Source organism: Oncorhynchus tshawytscha, linkage group LG28 (genome assembly GCF_018296145.1).
Source record: "Oncorhynchus tshawytscha isolate Ot180627B linkage group LG28, Otsh_v2.0, whole genome shotgun sequence".
NCBI classification, from domain to species: domain Eukaryota; kingdom Metazoa; phylum Chordata; class Actinopteri; order Salmoniformes; family Salmonidae; genus Oncorhynchus; species Oncorhynchus tshawytscha.
Genome location: NC_056456.1, coordinates 17963003 through 17986973, shown reverse-complemented (window position 1 = coordinate 17986973; position 23971 = coordinate 17963003). Strand labels below are relative to the sequence as shown.

The 23971-nt window shown below is 43.2% G+C and overlaps 1 protein-coding gene across 1 annotated transcript in view; it reads right to left on the bottom strand.

The window, feature by feature from the left end:
• LOC112226849 (cadherin-2) overlaps positions 1-23971 on the bottom strand; it is an 82325-nt gene that overhangs the window by 24908 nt on the left and 33446 nt on the right. Inside the window, exons 3-4 of the mRNA XM_024391450.2 lie at positions 11398-11618; positions 2185-2364 (exon numbers count right to left, since the gene is read on the bottom strand). Of these exons, the coding sequence (XP_024247218.1) occupies positions 2185-2364; positions 11398-11618 (401 nt within the window). The remainder of the gene's footprint in view (positions 1-2184; positions 2365-11397; positions 11619-23971) is intronic.

Genomic DNA, 23971 nt, shown 5'->3' with positions numbered 1-23971 from the left:
AAAGACAGTGATTAGGAGATGGGTAACAATATAAAATCAGACATTGTATATCTCTTTAAGCATGATCAAGTTAATAATTATGCTGTGGATTATATATTAAACCACCCAGACACATTAAAGATACAGTCATCTGTACAGAGCTGCAAGACAGAAATTAAACTGCTAAGGGATGTAACCTTGAGGCCATTGGTGATATTGAAACAGTTCAATGTCTGTGATGGTAGAAAACTGAGGATGGATCAACAACGTCACAATAATGACCTAAATGACATAATTAAAAAGATATACAAATATACCACAAAAACACAGCAAAGGAATACACTTTTTGTCCTAAATGTAGAGCCTTATGTTTGAGGCAAATCCAACACAACATATCACTGAGTAACTGCCTCCTTATTTTCATGCATGGTTGTGGCTGCATCATGTTATAGGTGTGCTTGACATCGGCAAATGCTGGGGAGTTTTTCAGGATAAAAAGAAATGGGATAGAGCTAAGCAAAGTCAAAGGGAGGGAATCTGAGGGAGGAATTCACCTTTCAGCAGGTCAATAACCAGGCCAATTGTAAGCTGGAGTTGCTTGCCAAGTTTTGACATAAATCTGCTTTAAAAAATCGATGGGAATACTTAAAAACTGCAGTCTAGCCATGATCCTCAACATCTTGACAGCGCTTGAAGACTTTTAAAATAATAAAGGGCAAATATTGCACAATCCAGGTGTGCAAAGCTCTTATAGACTTGCCCAAGAAGACTCACATCTGTAATTGATGCCAAATGTGTTTCTAACATGTATTGACTCAAGGAGATGAAAACTATGCAACAACTATGCTTTAGTTATTCAATATCTATTCACCTTTAAAAAAAAATGATTTTTTTTCTTCCACTTCGACATTACAGAATATGTCGTGTACATTGAATATGTCATGTACATTGAATATGTCGTGTACATTGAATATGTTGTGTACATTGAATATGTCATGTACATTGAATATGTCGTGTACATTGAATATGTCATGTACATTGAATATGTCGTGTACATTGAATATGTTGTGTACATTGAATATGTCGTGTACATTGAATATGTCGTGTACATTGAATATGTCATGTACATTGAATATGTTGTGTACATTGAATATGTCGTGTACATTGAATATGTCATGTACATTGAATATGTCGTGTACATTGAATATGTCGTGTACATTGAATATGTTGTGTACATTGAATATGTCATGTACATTGAATATGTTGTGTACATTGAATATGTTGTGTACATTGAATATGTTGTGTACATTGAATATGTCGTGTACATTGTTGACAAAAAAATGACAAGTAAATACATTTGAATCCCACTTTGTAACACAATAAAAGGTGAAGAAATCCAAGGGGCCTGAATACTTTTGCAAGGCTATGTGAGTGTGATATATTTGAGTCTCCGTGTCTTCACTGGTCTATCTATCTCTACCCATAAGCCTGGGTATCCATAGTGTGTCTGCATGGTGCCTGGTGCCACACCCTTATGTCATTGATTCAACTCAGTAAAATCCCCACCTCTAATGCCCTTGGATTAAATGTAATACATACAGATGTCGTATATTGGACTTAGCACTCAGTCAGGAACCAGAAAGCTTACATTGAGAAAGGATCTACTTCTTAACTGACATGAGAAAGATTGCCAGTCCTTCATTCACATCCACCCACCCACTGCTATGGTGTGTGTGTGTGTGTGTGTGTGTGTGTGTGTGTGTGTGTGTGTGTGTGTGTGTGTGTGTGTGTGTGTGTGTGTGTAAGGTAAATGGATGGGCTGGGAGTGTCCTTGAGCCCATGATAAAGCGAAGATAGTATCTCAACAGGGAAACAGGCCAATGGAGGGCTCTTTTGTAAAATTCACTGTGTTCTCTAACGCTACATCATACCAGGTTACATTCATATCGATGACCTGCCTGACTGGGAGAGGGAAATCAGATATAATGGCACAGGCACTTGACCTTTCGGGACATGTAGTAAATATGGCGGTGGATTGAGTGTTGTGGTAATGGTGGTAGAATGGGAATGGCCGGTCCAAAATCTGCTGCTGCTTCATAGAACCATGAAGCTCACATCAGAGCAATACCGTTTCCTTTGAGATTGTGGATATCTGGTGTTTGTGTGTGTGTGTGTGTGTGTGTGTGTGTGTGTGTGACATCTTACCCGGACCAGGTCCTGGGGGAACTCTCCTCTGGAGTTCTCGGGAACGTTGATTGGGGGGATGACCCAGTCTCTCTTCATGCGTTTGAGCTGGCCGATGGAGCTGCTGTCTGTCTGCCGTGATGGGAACCATATCTCCTGGAGACCCTGGGACCGAGCTGGGGGAGCTTGGATGTCCTGGGCCTGAAGGAGAGAAATAACATCAGGTTACTAACTTGACACGTCTAAAAAAAACAATGGAAACTTCAGATAGACATTGAAAACAACTAAAGCGGTCACATCTAGAAACTAATGACTTGAGGTAGACTGTTTATACAGTAGCCACAAGACCAATTGTCTTTAACTACCAATGATGTGATGGAAGGAATTCAAGAGAATGTACATTCCTGCCTGACCTAAAACTGTTTTCCCAATATCATTCAATTATACCCACTAGATGACCAAATGTGGGAGCTTGTAGGAGGCTTTTTGTGGCCACGTTATATTTTAGGATCCATTTTGACTTTGAGAATTCAGTGAAGGTTAACATAGCCTCCATATATGTGATGATGTGTTTGAACAGCCTCTCTTTCCAGGCTTTCAGTGAGAAACAAGGCTGGGAATGAGAGTAGTGTTTGAGGTGCTTTGTCGGGGATAGTACTGCAGCCCCCAGTTAGCTTTAAATCACAGACCTCCTCTCATGTCCTGATAAAAGCACACACACACACACACACACACACACACACACACACACACACACACACACACACACACACAGACACACACACAGACACAGACACACACACACACACACACACACACACACACACAGGCTTTTAAAATTGATGTGCCATCCTCCCATGGCTGTAATGAATGTGATTTGAAACAAAGGAGGATGGTACCTGCAAGCCAGACTCTAAATACCCAGATGGCTCCAACTGCCTATGCTGTTCCACAGAGAGAGACTGTTGGGAGAGATGCTGAAGCAGCGCCAGAAAAGTCACAATAACCTTGAACGCGCCATGGTAAAAATGAAAACAAGACGCCGGCAAACTTAGGTAGTCAAAGTCAGTGAATGACAGATGCAATTTCCCTGCTGCAGAACAGTCATGCCTCAGAAAGTCCTTTATTTACTCTCTCCTCCGTCTGTAATTACTGATCGCCAATTCGTTGCACAGTATCCCAAGTACTGAAACTAGCAGAAAGTTCTCTGTGCAAACAACAAAATTAATGACTGTTTTGCCTTACAAAACGAGCCCCATCTTATGCCGCCTCGGCACGCATGCCACCCCTCCCTGACGATCTACGGAGCTGTTGGAGCGTCTCCACTAATCATGTTTGAAATCCGATTATGCTGCTTTCACACATTTGAAATGCAGAGAGGCAAGCGGACAGATAGCGGGGAACATGCTTCAGAAATATCTATTACCCTATTAAACTGGAGGAGAAAGTGAGAGCGGTAATTATTTGTGACCTGGCGTCTGGAATGATGAATGGTGTGGAGGGTTTGCTTAGAAGCCTTAGCCCCAACACACATCTATCTATCTCTGGAGTGTACGGCATGTCTCTCTGCACCTTGTTGGAGTCTACCTCCATCCTCTGACTGTGTGTGTATGTGTTGTTATAGACAAGTACAAAATCACCCTCTCTAAGGCCTAGACTCTTTTGTTGATGTGGATGGCTTTAAGCAGGGGAGGTCACTTTGATGTTAACGAGCCAATTGATTAACACTAGGACCAGCAAAGCAGTCATTTTGACAGCTCATGACTTTATTCATTTTATTACTCTGGTGGGGGCATGATTTTTAATGTCATGCCCCCATCCGTCCTCGACCCGTCCTAAAATAAGTCTATTTAACCCACTGCCGCTGTTAGAATCGAAATAACACAAACAGAACTGGAGTCATAGACGTTTTTAGGAGGGCATGTCATAATTTGAATGTTTTTCCCATTTTCCCCTCCTTCTCTCACCAGTAGGACCTGCGCTGCTCATTCATCCGACATGGAAGTTGCAGAGGCCAGTTGATAATCACCCCGATAATTGCTTCTAAAACGGAACCTAAACTAAACCAAAACGACATTAAATAAAGTATGATGGGGTCGAAAGGGGGAGCATGGGTGAGTTGCAGAGCGAGGGGAAGAGGATCATGCATAATAACTTATTCTGAATGAATAACAGGGTGGGCCATTCTATTCTATTCGTATATTATAATTATAATCTCAAAATCTTGGGGAAGAAATCAAATCATGACATCTCTATTATTCTTCTGATTCGGAACCTCAGCTAAACAATGAACCATACTCCCAACCTTGTGTGAATCTGCAGGTAGCTAACCAAAGGTCCAATGTTAGCTGTTTCCTTTATTTTAACTAGGCAAGTCAGTTAAGAACAAATTCTTATTTACAATGGAGGCCTACATGTAGCTAGCTAGACTCCCTTACCCATATATATGGATAGGCGCTTCTCCCTCTCTGTCACAAATGCCATGGTTGCCCTTAGTTTGAAGATGTAATATACAACAGCCTTGTGTGTTCCCTTTTCGACTCTGTCTGCATATTTGCAATCAAACGGCAGAATTTTCTCAATCTCCTTAATTATTATACTCTAATTCCACTGATTTTATAAACTCGGTCCTCCAGAAAGTGGGGAGAAACATTTCTGCAGTTCTACGACCTGATATATATATATTTTTAAAGCAGCATTAGAATGGATTACCTACACATACTGACCAGCTCATATTATAGACGGAAGGTGCTACATGGCAGACCAATCTGAACTCATCTCTCGGCATGTCCAGCCCACTCATTATCTCAGCCAATCATGGCTAGCGGGAAGGTTACAGTCATTTTTCTTGGCTAAACGAACTAGGCTCGTAATTTAACAGGTGTATTTCTATTTACAGATGGCATATAAGTTTGTTATTAAGGCACATGTTCCAGAATTTATTTATAGAAAAATAAGTATGTTTACATTCAAATGGTGCTCCTGTGAAGTAGTGATGCGCGATTTACGCCTAGTAACGTGGAACAAATGTTTTCTGTTTCATAAATTGTAACAAAGGCACTCCAGCCTAGAGTAATATAAACTAATGAAAATGCTATTTTGTTATTTGAAATGGGAGAGAAAAATATATTTTTTAATGTTACACATACCTTCATGAACACAACCAAATAAATATTTTAGTGATAGCATATATGAAGTGTATTAATTACACTGTTAGAATGTTTCAGTCAGAATTACAGCTAGTTAGCTTGAAGGGGATTCATCAAGGCCCAGCGGTTCTAGTGCTAAAACATTCCCCAGGGCCGATGCGTTCTCAGCGCTCGCTAATATAGCATCTAATTGCTGATGTGATTAAGGATCGCATGATGATGATTCATGACAGCCATTGCTGATAACCAGATAACCACACACGGCCCAATAAACTGGTGAGATATATAGTGGAGGGCTCTGAAGTCAATCAAAGATTTGGTTACTACCATGTCATCCAGTCCAAAGCCACCACTGTCAATACTGTTAAGTCAATCACATTGACACACAGCACTGACATTGACATCAATTGTCAATCAGTCTAGACTAGGCCCACCCTCCTAAAAAAAGTACGTGCTTACTCATTTGGGTCCCTTGTTTATCTGCCCTGAACATGTGTGCATTTCTCTTTAAATGACCGACACGGGTGACTAATGATGTCATTAGAATCACATACCTGCAGGAGTCACAATGGTAAATGAGCGTCAGCAGCTAACGATGCTGTTTTCAAAACTATCACTAAATCATCCCCTGTAGAATTTTAAACCTCCACTGCTGCACTCATACTAACTAGACATAACTCTCAACGGTTTTAATCTGGAGGCTTATAAAAGGCAAGTGCCTTTTATGCAGTGGTTTCGGAGAGGTGCTTTTGAAATGTACTGCTTGGGTAACTAATTTGTCCTGTATATGACTGGAGGAAGAGACAATGTATTTTCAGGCTGTGTCTTTGTCGAACAAAGAGGCTCATTGTACTGTACTTAGAGGCATTCATTAACAATGAAAGTCCACAACGTAAGATCAGACAACGCTGACTTCAATAATTCAACCTAAAACAGCTCACTCACACCGGTGCAAATTGGGTTGAAAGAGAGAGAAAGGGCTGAGAACGAGCTACAGAGAAAAGGCTGGAAGAGAGAGAGAGAGCAAGAGTGAGAGAGAGAAAGCCTCCCAAAGAGCTTAAATGAGAGTCTGTGCTGTCTTGCCAATTAACACCATTCAACAGAGTGAGAAAGAAAAACTGTCACAGATTATGGCCGTTCAATTGAACAGGAACACATAATCGAATACTGAGTATGAGGAGAGAAATACAAACCCAGCCGTTTGAGTCTTGTTTCTCCTCCTTTCCCTGTTCTCTCTCTCTCTCTCTCTCTCACTTCATTACATCACATGGCCATTCTCATCTACAGCCAATCACAATGTTGACTGATGAGCACATGGTCAAGATTTAGCAATATCTGTCAAGCCCAGAGGAACACTGACTGAGCGGCGGCTCTTTGGCTCTTTAAAGCCTAGAGACAGATGTTGTCTGTTGTTTGAATCACCACTAGTGATCCCCTCTGGTTGGATGATGAACATACCTCCATAACCCGCCACAAAAAGGCTGATTGAAATCAGTCTTTATGAGGAGGTATTCTGCATCAGTTGTGTGCAGCGCTGCTACCCACTGATCAGGCTGAGTATATGTTTGTGCTCCCCATTAAGTGAACACTTAAAGGTACCCATAAAACACCAGTCTCAACGTCAACAGTGAAGAGGCGACTCCGTAATGCTGGCCTTCTAGGCAGAGTTCCTCTGTCCAGTGTCTGTGTTCTTTTTGCCCATCGTAATCTTTTATTTTTATTGGCCAGTCTGAGATATGGCTTTCTTTTTCAACTCTACCCAGAGCACCAGCATCCCGGAGTCGTTTCCACTGTTAATGTTGAGACTGGTGTTTTGCAGGTACAATTTAATGAAGCTGCCAGTTGAGGACCTGTGAGGCGTCTGTTTCACAAACTAGACACTCTAATGTACTTGTCCTCTTGCTCAGTTGTGCACCGGGGCCTCCCACTCCTCTTTCTATTCTGGTTAGAGCCAGTTTATGCTGTTCTGTGATGGGAGTAGTACACAGCTTTGTACCATCTTCAGTTTCTTGACAATGTCTCGCATGGAATAGCCTTCAAATCTCAGAACAAGAATAGAGTGACGAGCCAGTAATCCACCCCACAAATGCTGATGCTCCAGATTTTAATTTTTTTTTATTCCACCTTTATTTAACCAGGTAGGCAAGTTGAGAACAAGTTCTCATTTACAATTGCGACCTGGCCAAGAAAAAGCAAAGCAGTTCGACACATACAACAACACAGAGATAAACAAACATACAGTCAATAATACAGTAGAAAAATAAGTCTATATACGATGTGAGCAAATGAGGTGAGATAAGGGAGGTAAAGGCAAAAAAAAAAAAAAAAGGCCATGGTGGCAAAGTAAATACAATATAGCAAATAAAACACTGTAATGGTAGATTTACAGTGGAAGAATGTGTGAAGTAGAAATAGAAACAATGGGGTGCAAAGGAGCAAAATAAATAAATAAATAAATACAGTAGGGAAAGAGGTAGTTGTTTGGGCTAACTTATAGATAGGCTATGTACAGATGCAGTAATCTGTGAGCTGCTCTGACAGCTGGTGCTTAAAGCTAGTGAGGGAGATAAGTGTTTCCAGTTTCAGAGATTTTTGTAGTTCGTTCCAGTCAATGGCAGCAGAGAACTGGAAGGAGAGGCACCCAAAGTAAGAATTGGTTTTGGGGGTGACCAGAGAGATATGCCTGCTGGAGCGCATGCTACAGATACTCAACTAGTCTAACGAAGGCCAGTTTTATTGCTTTTTTAATCAGTACAAAGTTTTCAGCTGTGCTAACATAGTTGCAAAAGGGTTTTCTGATGATCAATTAGCCTTTTAAAATAATACACTTGGATTAGCTAATGCAATGTGCCATTGGAACACGAGTGATGGTTGCTGATAATGGGCCTCTGTACACCTATGTAGATATTCCATGAAAAATCTGCCCCTTTTACTGAGGAGGGGCAGCTACAATTTGTAATTTATTTCATTATCAATGTCTACACTGTATTTCTGATCAATTTTATGTTATTTTAATGGACAATTTTTTAAATTTTCTTTCAAAAACAAGGACATTTCTAAGTGACCCAAAACTTTTGAACAGAAGTGTACATTATTTTAAATATATATACAGTGCCATCAGAAAGTATTCATACCCATTCACTTTTTCCACATTTTGTTACGTTAGCGTCGCTGCACAGCTATTTTCAGGTCTCTCCATAGATGTTCGATCGGGTTCCAGTCCGGGCTCTGGCTGGGCTACTCAAAGACATTCAGAGACTTGTACTGAAGCAACTCCTACGGTGTCTTGGCTGTGTGCTTTAGGTGTTTGTCCAGTTGGAAGGTGAACCTTCACCCAGTCTGAAGTCCAGAGCGCTCTGGAGCAGGTTTTCATCAAGGATCTGTCTGTACTTTGCTCCATTCATCTTTCCCTCGATCCTGACTAGACTGCCAGTCCCTGTCGTTGAAAAACATCCCCAAAGCATGATGCTGCCACCACCACCATAGGGATGTTTCCAGGTTTCCTCCAGACATGATGCTTGACAATCAGGCAAAGAGTTCAATCTAGGTTTCATCAGACCAGAGATTCTTGTTTCTCATGTTCTAAGACTTCTTTAGGTGCCTTTGGCACACTCGCAAACTCCAAGCGGGCTGTCATGTGCCTTTTACTGAGGGGCATCTGGCTGGCCACTCTACCATAAAGGCCTAATTGGTGGAGTCCTGCAGAGATGGTAGTCCTCCTGGAAGGTTCTCCCATCTCCACATAGAAACTCTGGAGCTCTGTCAGTGACCATTGGGTTCTTGGTCACCTGCCTGACCAAGGCCCTTCTCCCCCGATTGCTCAGTTTGCCTGGGTGGCCAGCTCTTGGAAGAATTTTGGTGGTTCCAAACTTCTTCCATTTAATAATGATGGAGGCAGTGTGCTCTTGTTGACCTTCAATGCTGCAGAATTTTTTTTGGTACCCTTCCCCAGATCTATGATTTGACACAATCCTGTCTCGGGGCTCAAGAATGAGAAATAAGACAACTATGCATAACTATTCACCCCCCCCCACAAAGTCAATAGTTTGTAGAGCCACCTTTTACAGCAATTACAGCTGCAAGTCTCTTGGGTATGTCTCTATAAGCTTGGCACATCTAGCCACTGGGATTTTTGCCCATTCTTCAGGGCAAAACTGCTACAGCTCCTTCAAGTTGGATTGGTTCTGCTTGTGTACAGCAATCTTTAAGTCATACCAGAGATTCTCAATTGGATTGAGGTCTGGGCTTTGACTAGGCCATTCCTAGACATTTAAATCTTTCCCCTTAAACCACTCGAGTGTTGCTTTAGCAGTAATGCTTAGGGTCATTGTCCTGCTGGAAGGTGAACCTACATCCCAGTCTCAAATCTCTGAAAGACTGAAATAGATTTCCCTCAAGAATTTCCCTGTATTTAGCAGCATACATCACTCCTTCAATTCTGACCAGGTTCCCAGTCCCTGACAATGAAAAACATCCCCACAGCATGCTGCTGCCACCACCATGCTTCACTGTGGAGATGGTGTTCTCGGGGTGATGAGAGGTGTTGGGTTTGCGCCAGACATAGCATTTTCCTTGATAGCCAGAAAGCTACATTTTAGTCTCATCTGACCAGAGTACCTTCTTCCATATGTTCGTGGAGTCTCCCACATGCCTTTTGGTGAACACCAAATGTGTTCGCTTATTTTTTTCTTTAAGAAATGGCTTTTTTCTGGCCACTCTTCTGTAAAGCCCAGCTCTGTGGAGTGTACGGCTTAAGGTGGTCCTATGGACAGATACTCCGATCTCCACTGTGGAGATTTGCAGCTCATTCAGGGTTATGTTTGGTCTCTTTGTTGCCTTTGTGATGAATGCCCTCCATGCCTGGTCCATGAGTTTTGGTGGGCAGCCCTCTCTTAGCAGGTTTGTTGTGGTGCCATATTCTTTCCATTTTTTAATAATGGATTTAATGGTGCTCCGTGGGATGTTCAAAGTTTCGGCTATTTTTTTTATAACCCAACCCTGATCTGTACATCTCCACAACTTTGTCCCTGACCTGTTTGGAGAGCTCCTTGGTCTTCATGGTGCTGATTGCTTGGTGGTGCCCCTTGCTTAGTGGTGTTTCATTCTCTGGGACCTTTCAGACAGGTGTATTTTTACTGAGATCATGTGGCACTTAGGTTGCACACAGGTGGACTTTATTTAACTAATTATGTGACTTCTGGAGGTAATTGGTTGCACCAGATCTTATTTAGGGGCTTCATAACAAGGAGGGTGAATACATATGCACACACCACTTTACCGTTTTTTATTTTGTCAATTTTTTTACAACAAGCTATTATTTTAAATTTCACTTCACCAATTTGGACTATTTTGTGTATGTCCATTACGTGAAATCCAAATAAAAATCCATTTAAATTACAGGTTGTAATGCAACAAAATAGGAAAAACGCCAAGGGGGATGAACACTTTTGCAAGGCAATGTAAATAAGGTATTTCAGTTTTTGTCATTTAATCAATTTTAGAATAAGGCTGTAACGTAACAAAGTGTGGAAAAAGGGAAGGGGTCTGAATACTTTTCAAATGCACTTCCAAGACCGTCCAGTTTTGATTTCTATTTGCCATATATATTACAACTGTGCTGTGATGTTTCACAGAAGTTCTGAACCTTTCTATTCTCATGGTTTCTATGGATTGTAAATTAAAGATAAACATTTTTGCTAAGAGCATTATTATTTTATTGATTGATTGACTATGACTTTTCATATCACCCGGCAGTGCTATTTGCAGAGTTAACTCCAGGTAAATGTTGCAATTCTTCAGCCGTTCCTTAACCTGCGACCAAAAACAAGCTACGTATGGACTGTACCAAAACATTAAGTTTTAAATAACGAGCCTCCATTCAGTATCGCGGAACATCTGCTACAATTTAGGGAACAAATCATCTGTTTATGCTCCTACGAGGCTAATAAGCGGAATTGGATGCAACGGCGGAATCCGAATTGGAACATTCCACGTTCCACAATGCTACTCAAAGTCACAAATAAACAACAACTATTAGAGAGAGAGGGGGTAGGAGAGAGGATGCATGTGGAGGTGTTGGACGTACCTGCTGGTCCTGGCCTACAGGGGGCGTCAGTCTCACTTGGGTCTGCCATTGCTGCTGATTGGTCTTGTCCCTGGCTATGATAACTAGGGGCACTGTAGGGAGGGTGGACAAGGTCAAAGGCCTGAGGGCGTAGACGACCCCGTCAGCCTCTATCCGGAAGTCGAACGGGTTACTGCACTCGAACCGCACCAGTCCACCTCGGCCGCAGTTCACAAACTTCACTGTAAGAGAAGGAGAGGGGAAACAGAACATGAGATTGAAGCTGAGGCAACCTGGGAGCGAGAGACAGAAAGACAGCGAATACACTCAAACAGACAGACGGACATCCAGACTACTCCCACACCACTCACAGACTGTGTGGTATAGTCCACAAAGGTTCTCCAATTCCTCCTAAAACTCATAAATAATTTATGTCAAGCTGCACCACAAAGGTATTGTTCTAAACAGGTGCGGTAGAGAGAGAGAGAGAAGGAAAAAGAGAGAGAAAAAAGAGAAAGGGATAGAAAGCAAAAGGGGAGATGTGCACCCCTGAAGGGCACTTGCTGAATACAACTTTGAAAGCTAAAATGGGAGTCTGTTCGATGACTGAATGTAAAGATTGTTTGTTTTAATATTAACAGGAAAAAAGGAGAAAAGAAAGAAAGAAAGCTAAAATACCAAAACATTGCACTTTAAAACTGATGTGCTAATTAGACTTTGGCTAAATGAACTGTTGGGTCTGGGTAAATAGAAGCATCAACTTCAATAAATAAAATAATAATAATTGATTTCATTATTATTTATTTTAGCTCAAGTCGTTGCACAGTAGCTTTCTCCCCAATGACAAACGCGGATGCTTCGCCGTGGTCGGCTAGCGATCCCAACTCTCAGGGAGTGAGAAGTGTGTGATGTTTATTTCATAAGTGAGTACACATGCACACGTACACACACAGCTGCAGTGACACACATGGCTCCTGGGAGCTCTAGTACACAGTCCCAGAGCGCTTCAGTGGCAGTGGTCTGACATCGGTTCATGTTACAAGTGAGTGACAGTGCATCTCAAACACCCCACCTGCACACACACACACACACACACACACACACACATCCACACACACAGACTCAGGTACACAAAAACCTATGCACACGCACATGCACACATACATAAACACTTCAATATTCCCGGGCTTGTTCAGTGCCTCCTGTGTGTAAAGATTTCCCTGACAGCTCTGTTTTCTGTAGCGGTGATAGAGAACAGAACCCAGTATACAGATAATACTGAAACTCCTTCAAGCTAAAGAGATTGTGGAGGCTGCGCTGATGCCATTTTGAATTATTAAACCAGATGTGGAATGACTTTTTTTTAAGTGTTGAGGAAGGGTATCTAATCTCCCATTCTTGTGTAACCTTAAGGACCAGAGAGCTCTATCGAGAGCTGTGACTTCAGAGGGTCTTTACATTGGAGGCACAGCAGTGTGAGGTAGTGCATTATATGTGGAGGGAGGGATGCTGAGCCCTGGCTCTGAACAGGAGCTAAGGTTTAACCCCAGGCCCTATTGCCTGGGTGCTGAGCAAGGATGTTGGTGAAAAAAGCTAAAATAGGAGCTACTATTTTTATTTTGCAGACTCGCACAAACACACACACACACACACATACAGTACACACACACACACATACCGAAATACAATTCACTACCTACTAATAACCTTTCTGTGACATAGAGAATTAACACTGTCGTGCTAGTTGAACTAAAGAGAAAGCCTTTTGTGTTCGCTTGCTTCCGGCACTCAACATAATACACTAAATGTACCAGTTCCTTTCTATTCCGGAACATAAAGCACAATGGCTAAACCACCACAGCAGGAGATAGAGCAATTTTACCAATGACAAAGAATTGTGAAATTCTGAAAATTGGGCAAAGCATAAAGAGAGGGGAAAAAACATTTGCTTAGTCAGACTGTTGATTTTCACAGTGGACACAAAGGTGTCCAGTGGAGTGTACCTTACCGAATTAACCTCCATGTCCTCACCAAAAGCACACAGAAATACAGGCCTTTTTTGTTTAAAGGACATAATGTTCACATAATTTTCAAAAACCTGAAAACAGAGGAGAGGAGAGAGAGACCTACAGATAAGTCAAGAGAAGAGAGAAAATAAAGAAGGTTATAATTAATAAATACTATACAAGGACTGAGCCCTGTTGGGAGAAACAGTTGAAAGGGCCCTGGATGCAACCCATTACATTGTGCTAGACAGATAAAGCATCACATCTGCCAACAAAGCCACAGCATGGTACACTGGTCTGCTGCTCCTGAGGAATTGCCATTCATCTAAATATTGATGAAAAGCACACAAAGGTGTCTCAGAGAGTGGCTCGGCATTGTGGGGGAAAAAGCAAAGAGTAAACACTCTATGTAATGAAGATATACAAGATACAACGGGAGGAGAATCTATACTGGAACCAAACACACCACAGGCCTGTATATTGACCATCTGCACACTGCACAGAGATGTTTTTCAAGCAACCTCATCCAATTAGTCATTTTTTTGTCTTTGAACCTGGAAAAGCAGACTTCAGAGCGCTAAATGACCTTGGTTAGCTGAAGGTGTTTCCTTCCAGCCACCCGTCTGTAAATTCAAAGCCTTCAGGCAATCAACTCAACAGCAGTAGTCCGGCTGATGCTCAGACACATAGGCAGAATACAGAGAGAAGTGTCAGAACGGCTCAGCTCACAATGACAGCTTCTCAAAGGTCTACTGGGTGGATGAGACCGTATCATTAAAGGGAGAGGTGATACAATCTAATTCACACGCTCTATTGCTAATGAGGTATATTGATTGGCTGGCCGAAACACTCTGTTTGTTGTGGCCTATAGTATCAAAGAGATGATAAGAACCTGATTAGTGTTAATATTGCTTCATCTTAATGGTCATTTATGGGTCTAGTCCTGGCTAGCTGCTGAGCTGAGCCTGGTTGGTCGCTCCCAATTTAATTACAAACAAGGCTACAATGTTGCTCCCTGTGTGTTTGAGGATGTACAGTGTGTGTCTGGGTGTGTGCAATACCATGGGTTAGCCCGGTGTTTCCCAAACTCGGTCCTGGGGACCCCAAGGGGTGCACATTTAGTTGTTCTCCCTAAAGCTTGATGATTAGTTGATTATTTGAGTAAGCTGTGTATTACTAAGACAAAAAACAAAACGTTGGGCCCCGAGGACCGAGTTTTGGAAACTCTGGGTTAGCCTGTATTTGATTGCAGTGGTTTCCCTGTGAGCCTTTGTGGCACTGAGGCCTGTTGTTGGAATGCTGAGTTCCAGTTCTCTAGCTCAGTCTGAGATTTGGCCATGTGAACACCTCTGGGAGGCCCTTCAGCAGCCAGGCGCCATGGCAATCGCTGTGCAAATTCTCAGCAGGCAGCACACATTCCAATAATAATGAATGGGGATGTCCATCGTGTGTCTATTCATTTATCAGCCCGAAACTCCCATAGCCTATAGAAGACAGGAGCAGCATTTACTAACCCTGGATGTTCCAGTTTATCTATATCTAGATTTATCGTCTCCCCAAGGTATAACGAAACTTAAAGAGATCCTTGCTGACACCACCACCACCACCATCACCACACCCTATTAGACATGTCGTCATGGCCACAGGGCCAGGGAAATAAAGGTCTTTGGTTTGGACAGAAACGCCGATGCAGCAGAGAGAGGGGTATATACTGCTGCTGTTAGGGGGGAAGAACACAGGCCAGTCAGCAGAAAGGCCAGTCCAACTAATGCCCCTTGCCGGGGCACAGAATTACCTCCGACTCAACAAGCCCATTCACAGGCTTATAGAAACCCCCGCAGCTGACTAGCAACACAAAAAAAATAAAACAGCTAACCTCCCCAAAGTGCCACTCTTTTGTCTGTCTCCATCCTTTGGTGTCACTAACAGACAAGCACAACTACAGAGAGCAGATAGAGGGGGAGAGAGAGAGAGAGAGAGAGAGAGAGAGAGAGAGAGAGAGAGAGAGAGAGAGAGAGAGAGAGAGAGAGAGAGAGAGACAGAGAGATTCTACATTTTCTTAATTTGCAGCGTTCTAGAGAACTGTCACACGGGACAGCAGTTTTTTTAAAGACCTAAAATACAGTATCTCATTCTCATGCAGCCTACCTCACAATGGGAGCACATAAAGAGGTCGTCGTTCGTAGCCTAACGTCGAGACAGTACATAAAATGTTTCATAGTCTTTACCTTTTTATGCCTGTCTGCCAATCCAATATAGTGGCACTAAGTTAGTAAAAAGCTGGTCCCTGTAATGTGCTGTAAATGTGGCAAGACTGATTACCTCGCGGCCTCCCGGGTGGCGCAGTGGTTAAGGGCGCTGTACTGCAGTGCCAGCTGTGCCACCAGAGACTCTGTGCCACCAGAGACTCTGGGTTTGCGCCCAGGCTCCGCTACCCGGCCGCGACCGGGAGGTCCGTGGGGCGACGCACAATTGGCCTAGCGTCGCCCGGGTTAGGGAGGGGTTGACCAGTAGGGATATCCTTGTCTCATCGCGCACCAATGACTTCTGTGGCGGGCCGGGCGCAGTGCGCGCTAACCAAGTGTTTCCCTCGACACATTGGTGCGGCTGGCTTCCGGATTGGATGCGCGCTGTGTTAAGAAGCAGTGCGGCTTGGTTGGGTTGTGTATCGGAGGACGCATGACTTTCAACCTTCGTCTCTCCCGAGCCCGTACGGTGAGACAAGATAGTAGCTATTAAACAATTGGATACCACGAAATTGGGGGGGAAATCAACAACAACAAAAAACACAAAAAAAAAAAAAAAAAATTGACTGAGCACCTCGTCATGTAGTTCGTCCTGATATTACCATCATTCATCTCCAGCTGGTGATGTCACTGACAGGCGTAAAATACTCAGCATAGGTGAGGTCGCCTGGCAGAAATGCAGAGCCCGGCGAATGCTCCAGAGATGATCCCAGTGGGCAAATGCCAGGACGCCACTGATACAAATGCATTTTCATGAACACAGATCACCAAATCGAGTTCATGCTCATAACGCTGGGCCTAGATGGCTGCACTGGAGATGAGACAATGCCATATATCACATAGGCTCTAAATGAACTGTGCTCAGGAGGAATGTCCATTGTTTACAAGATGGTGGGACTTGGGACTTGGCTAGGTCACATACCGGTGCCTCAATTAAAATCAAAGTGCTAAGAAAGACACTCTACAGGAAAATGAAATAGTGGCTAAATGATTAAACGGCAATTTGGCATCAAGTTTGAGGCCACAAAACATTTCTTTTCTGAAACATTTAGCATGAAATTAGGACTTTCTGCTATTGCGCCCTTCACAATATTCTGTCCTATAATTGTCCAATTATTATATAAAAAAGTGAAAGTAACACCATACTGATGCTTTTGAAGTATCATAGCTTGATACTACCCATACGTATGCATGCCTGTGTACTTCGTTCCCATTTGGTGTTTAAGCTTTTCCTCTGAATACATGTTCTATACCCTCAAGGGTAATATGCCATTTTAGCTGGTTAGCCTTTGGCTTTTTATGTCAAAGCTTTTTTTCCCATCTTAAGAATCTTAAACCCATTCATTCTGTGGACATGAGGCTCGAACAGCAATGTCCTTGCGATGAGTAGCAGGGAACTCTTGAGGGAAAGTAAACAGTTTACAGTTGATGTCTGGATGTTGGAATGACAAGGCTGGTCTTTGCCAGACAGGGGCCCTGCTTGAAGCGGTATTGCTAATGCAGAGAACTTCAAACGTCACAGAGAACCGTGTGTTAAAGGCTCTGCCTAAAATATGTACAGGATTCGCAAACAGAGAAACATGGAGAAATGTCGACTTGCCCCACTAATGTCTTTCTGCAAAATAAACGTGTGAAAAGGGAAAAGGCTATCAAAGTCATACGGGCTATGCCATAGGCAGCACCCGTACTTTCTTATGGTGACCAACTCCCACGACAATGATGTGTTATTGCAGAAGACGTAGCACACCTCCTGAAACCGAGGCTTCAGTTAAAGGCTGAAAACACACTACCAAATTGCATTGATACCACCTTTCTTTACCATGCACGCCCACACTGGCACAAACACACTCGGAGACACAACCAGCACAAGCAGCATTATCATAGCAGCTAGCAGCGATATCCCATGCAGGTCCTTTTCAATCTCAGATAAACTGACCTATGGGCTCTCTGGATATGCTAAACAGACCCCTTGCCCTGAGGGAATAAAACAGCCCTGTTCCATAAATGAGGTTCTCTCCTGTTCTCCTTTCTCTTAACACTTAGCATTTCTCTCACGCCAGCACATGACCACTGGCTCTCCCGGGAGCCAGCGGACTTGTCTGACAGTGAATGTATTGGGAGGACAATAACAAGGTAAGACGATCGACTCCACGCCAGTGCCCAACAGTCACCTCCATTTCCTTCACAGAGCAGGAGATGTAGATCGCCTCTCTGGATCGGGCCCATTAAAGTACAAAGTCCCTGTGTTGTTTGGTCGAACCTGGAAAATTAGCCTTAGCTATCTCCATTGGGATACCATCGTCAAATAAGGGCCTTTAATTCTCATTTCATTCTCATTGACTGGGGGTGTTTTTCTGTACGGAATCAGAAGGACGTTCGCTGTTGTGTTCTAATTGCTATGTTCTACAGCTAGAATGTAGAAATTAGCCATAGTCATCTCCTTGTTAGGTTCATCATCATATGAGGACCTCTTATTATGAAGGCTGAAGAGCTTTTGAAGATATTTTAGTCACTGAATGAAATGCTGTCTGTTAGCTGCTGCTAGAGGGAAAATGATTTGAAAGTAAACGGGTTAGTGTGAAAAGAGATATCACGTATTCAGATGTTCAACAGTCTTTGTTTGGTAAATGAGATGATTCTAGTGTGTTTTTTGGTGTCACAGGAGCCTAGCCTAGCGTCTAGCTGGATTACTGTGTCATCGGAGCCAAGAGCTGATAATGGCTAAGCTACATCCTTCTTTACTTATCAGCAACATAGCTACTGGGATTTGGGTTCTGCGAGCAGAGCGATCAGGACTGCCGCTTGATACAGCGTTTCAGGCTTAAAGGAGGGTATTAAACTGACCACATTATTAAAAGGGTGTCAAATAGCTCTCAACAGCTCTTTATGAAGACTTTAACATGGCTAGCTAGTAGCTAACTCCATGGTAATACATACAGGTGAATGGAGTCTCAGATCAACATGCAAATATGATATTTGACCTGCTAGGAAGCTAACACTTCTTAACACTGTTTCACTCTGCATAGTAGTGTCCTGAGTTTCTTCTGACCGTGTGAAACGGTCAGATCATGTGTTGAAGGAAAAATACCCACTCCTTTGAAGGAGATCACCAGCAGCATCACATAACCTCGAGCATATTTTACACCTCCTTCACATTCTCTGGGATCAAAGGGAGATAATGAAAACCTATTTCTTTGAAGAATTAAAATGGTCGTTTTAACTGTAAAACCGTGACGAGGATAACGGAAGGGTCAGTGTGTGTGTCCATATAAAACCTGTCACGTCCTGATCTTAGTTCCTTTTGTATGTCTCTGTGTTAGTTTGGTCAGGACGTGAGTTGGGGTGGGCACTCTATGTTTTGTATTCTGTGTTTGGCCTAGTATGGTTCCCAACCAGAGGCAGATGTTTATCGTTGTCTCTGATTGAGAACCACTTAGGCAGCCTGTTTTCCCACTATGATTTGTGGGTAGTTGTTTTCTGTCTATGTATTAGTTACCAGACGGAACTGTTTCGGTTGTTCTTTTTGTTTACTTTATATTGTAGTGTTCAGTTCAGTTGAATAAAATGACGAACACTTACCACGCTGCATATTGGTCCGATCCTTCCTACTCCTCCTCCTCAGAAGAGGAGGAAAACCGTTACAACCTCTCCTTCTCCCGTTGGCATCTGACTGTAGCTGGCTGGGCCGACAATGCCCAGACACCTCTAGACAACATTAAATCAAAGTTATTAGAAATAAAACCATTGAACTTTGTGTCTATAATTGATTCCTTTAACCTTGCCTTCCCCCTCTCATAAAGGTCATTCAATTTTAATTGTGCTTCCCTTGTTCAATTTTAACTGCTGAACATTGCTCACTCTGCCCAATCGCCACTGTCCGCCTTCCAAGGGAGGGAGGGAGGGCAGTGAAAAGATATCCAATGTGCGGTTAGATGCCAGAGGGGCAGCTCCTAAGATGCCTTTTCAAAATCTGATTGTGAATAATAAGCCACTTTCCATGACGACATTCATTGCACTGTACTGCAGCATCGTGTATAACAGAGGCCATTTCCCACTGACCTTACAGTGGGGGAAAACACATTTGCCCAATGTTACACTGCTTTCTGCATCCATTTCAAATGGGCTGTGCCATTACAGAACTTCTGATCATTTGACACATGCCAGCTCTGGAATAGAAGGGTGGGAACAATGCAAGAAATACTGTGCCATCATATACAATATAAATACAATTTTGCCTAAAGTAATGCATGTGATATGAACTTTTTTAGATTCACTGTCAACATAATATGATGATATTATATCACAAAACATTTCAAAACAAACATACAGACTCACACAGCAGAAATAGAGCCAACTGTATCTCTCATAGTCACAGACACACTGCACCAGTGACATCCAATTTTCAAAAACATGTAAGTGAAATGCTTTCACTCTTAACACTGTACTGAAATACCGGAAAACACCTCTTGAAAACCACTCTGGCACAGTAGAAGGGTAATTACTGAGTCCACTCAGTTTGAGCAACATGGTAAAAGCAGGCCAAACATGTCATATACCTGTATAAGACCTTACTTTAATGTACCGAGTACTACAACTGCATCATCCACTCAGAACATGGGGCTCTCACATTTCCATTTGGACGAGATTCGGAGAATAAAGAAAACCTTGAAAGGAGAAGGGCAGCCATCAACCTTGTCATCATCAGCCAATCATTTTGAACCCCGGTGAGGAAGGCTGGGTCAAGGGCTAGAAATGGAGCCAGTCAGAGAGAGGGAACATATTTCTGTTGGCTACATGGCTGGATCACGAGGGGGCTGACCATTAAAGTGCCTGAGTGCAACCTGTAATGGGGCATTAGCCGGGGCTTTTGATCTGAAACTGAGGGCTTCAAAGCCATTCATTTTACCCCCTTGATCATTTCTGTCAGAATGCCTTTGTTATAAAAATAAAAAAACTCTGTGTCAGAGAGAGAAAAACCCAATGATAGAGTGAGTTGGTAGGTCTCCACTGTGGGCATGTTCATGGAGACTCATAAGATGTTTTAATTATCCCTCCAGCGCAACGGAAAGGTGGCTGTTGTCGGGTTGTTCCTCCCAGCAGGACCAGGCTGGCTGGCTGGCTAGCCTCAGCTAAAATGACACACACAAAAATCAACTGCTCAATTCAATTGTTTTGATTCACTATCGACAGAGTGGCATGTGGCTGAAACGAACACTGATCAATACGTTGAACCCACTCAAAGGTTCAGGTCTTCTGATTGAGGGGTAACATTGTCATAAATAACACCCTGAGAGACATGTAGAAAGACAATGGTATAGCTGCTGTCAGAAAGTATAGCTAACACTGCCGTGGCAGAAGTAGAACATAGCATTAGGGTTCGGCGGAGGCATCTGCACGCTCAAACAGACATGATTTGCATCGCCACCCAATTCAAATGACCTCTCAGCACAGCAGCTTGTTGGGAGATATTCTGTTGGGGTGTGGAAACGGACAGACTGGCGTTTCAGAAAGTCCATTCAGTGAGTGTGTAAATTGTCAAACAATGTGCCTTTTCACTCATTCCAGCCAAAAACCCATCCCCAAGTATTGCCGCGTCTCTGCCAAGTTTCAGGCACTACGCCTCTCAGCTGCTTGGGTGAGCTACTGAGCTTCACTTGACAATGAAATCGTTAAGGATGGGAAGGGGGCAATTAACTGTTTGTCAAGTCATTTATGTTTGAAAGCCTTTAGAGTGTTGAATTAAATCAAACTGGACTTGCCATCATTTCTGTGGTGGTTTGGAGTGGGATTTACACCACTTATAAAACAGAGTGGTGAATATAAAACATACCCAACTACTTCAGAGGTTTAGCAAAGCTAACAAGAGAGAGAAGCTCTTGACTAGAAAAATGTGACATCATTTGAATAGTCATCATAAAGTGATTGAGAGCTTGTGATGATCAAATAATGAATACCTCTATGTATTTAGATGACTACGTATTAAGTCAATGGGAGAAAAAGCTAGCACAAAGCAGCACCGTGACAATGCAGGATAAAGATCCCAAATCATAGAGAGCAATACAACTCTGATTAGTTAGGGACAAAGGCCTTCCGATTCGAAAGTAAAGAGTAAGAAGACAAAGGAGATTTCCCAGGAGCTCCGTGATAGAGCCAGAGAGAGAGAGAAAGAGAAAGAGAAAGAGAGAGAGAGAGAGAGAGGGAGCCATTTGTACGTTATCAATTCGGATAAAATTAAGACTCCTGTACATTTGGGCGTGATTAAATTCCGACAAATTGTCCAACCTCCTGCGCTTGTGCTCGACATACAGTTCATTAAACAACGCAGTCTCGGAGCCAGCCAGTCAGCCAGTCAGCCAGCTCCATCCACCACAAATAATAAGCGTCACGCATGACAGAGGGACCACGCGTTTGGTGGCCCCGTAATCACACACATGACACGCCCGCGCATATCTACACCCCACAGGCCTAACACAGCCAGATGAATCCGTGGGCCTGTGAATTGCACTGTCTACAAGTGTTAATTCTTATTATAAGTGTCTTATAATCCTGTAATAGTATCTCATTACATAGAAAAACACATTTCAGTCCCCCAGTCCGACCTCGGTGTTGAGTAACGACACAGACAGACTGCCTCTCCCTGTTAGCCTATACAGTAGCATGAGGATCAAGGCGCTCGGACAGAACACAATGAATATTCCCAATTACATGCACTAGTACCCACTATCTGTTCAACTTGTCATTTGCAGACAAGTCTTCAGATGTCAAGGCAGTCTGTCCCTTGGATATAACCCCTTGGATTTAACAAACAGACTACAGATGTAGGATCTTAATTTGAGAGTTTGCTACAGAATAAAAATGATCCTGCAGCAACAGGAAATGTGAATTATCATGTGGATTATAATTAATGGACATTTTTGTAGGGGTTGGGGGGGGGGGATCCAATCTGAAATGGTTAAGTGGAAACGTCAGAAGCCTTTTTAAACCTCAAATACACTACAAGTGTACATTTCCTCCATTGCAGACAAGTTCTCATACAACAGAGTGATCAAATTAAGATCTTGTAGGAAATATTACAAATCCAATCAATACTATGTTGGGTGCTGTTCTATGTCATAAATGAGATTCCACCTAAACCTAACTTGTCCATAGTAAGAGAAAATAAAAAGAACATGCTTCATGTCTTTAGAGTGGTGTATTTATTGCCCGACGACATACTGAATTGAATTTTGACTGCTCTACTTATCGCTACATACATTCAGTCTGGGACTGGCATCGTAGAAGTAGTTTCTGCTGACGTCAAAGTTAGGGGGGTTGTACAAAACAAGTCATCCGCGAATGGATGGTCTCTAACCAGAGTATTAAACCAAATGGCTATATCCAAAATGCTGCTTTACCCATCGGTTTCTGGCACCAATCAAAATGGTTTGAATGTGTTCACATAGGAGAAGTTGTTGGGGAGGAAATCAAATCCAGACTCATCTTGGAGAAGAAACGTAAGTAGGCGTGGCGTTTGGCCAGAGCGAAGTTGATTTGTAGCCAGGCAAGTGCATTTCGGCTACCTTTAACAATGTGCCCAAAAAGAAAAGAAAAGAAAACTGAGACTGAAATTGTGCCCAGTGAAATTACGTTGAACAAACAAGGAATAGACGTTGAATTGACGTCTGGGCCCAGTGGGTCTGGAGAAGACCAGAATAAGATAACTAATAGTCTTCATAGTATGCTCCTCTCTCTTGATGTGCTTGTGCTTGTCTCCACCCCCCCAGGTGTCCCCCATTTTCCGCACTTATGCCCTGGGTATTTTTACCTGTGTTTTCTGTCTGTCTGTGCCAGTTCGTCTTGTTTGTTCAAGCCAACCAAGTGTTTTGTTTCTCGCCCTCCTGGTTTTGACCCCTGCCTGTCCGGACCCGCCTGCCTGACCACTCTGCCTGACCCTGAGCCTGCCTGCCATCCTGTACCTTTGCCCCTACTCTGGATTACCAACCTCTGCCTGACCAGAACCTGGGCCTGCCTGCCGCCCTGTACCTTGGCCCCTACTCTGGATTACCAACCTCTGCCTGACCTGACCCTGGGCCTGCCTGCCGCCCTGTACCTTGGCCCCTACTCTGGATTACCAACCTCTGCCTGACCTGACCCTGGGCCTGCCTGCCGCCCTGTACCTTGGCCCCTACTCTGGATTTACCAACCTCTGCCTGACCCTGGGCCTGCCTGCCGCCCTGTACCTTGGCCCCTACTCTGGATTTACCAACCTCTGCCTGACCTGACCCTGGGCCTGCCTGCCGCCCTGTACCTTGGCCCCACTGCTCTGGATTATCGACCCCTGCCTGCCTTGACCTGTCGCTTGTC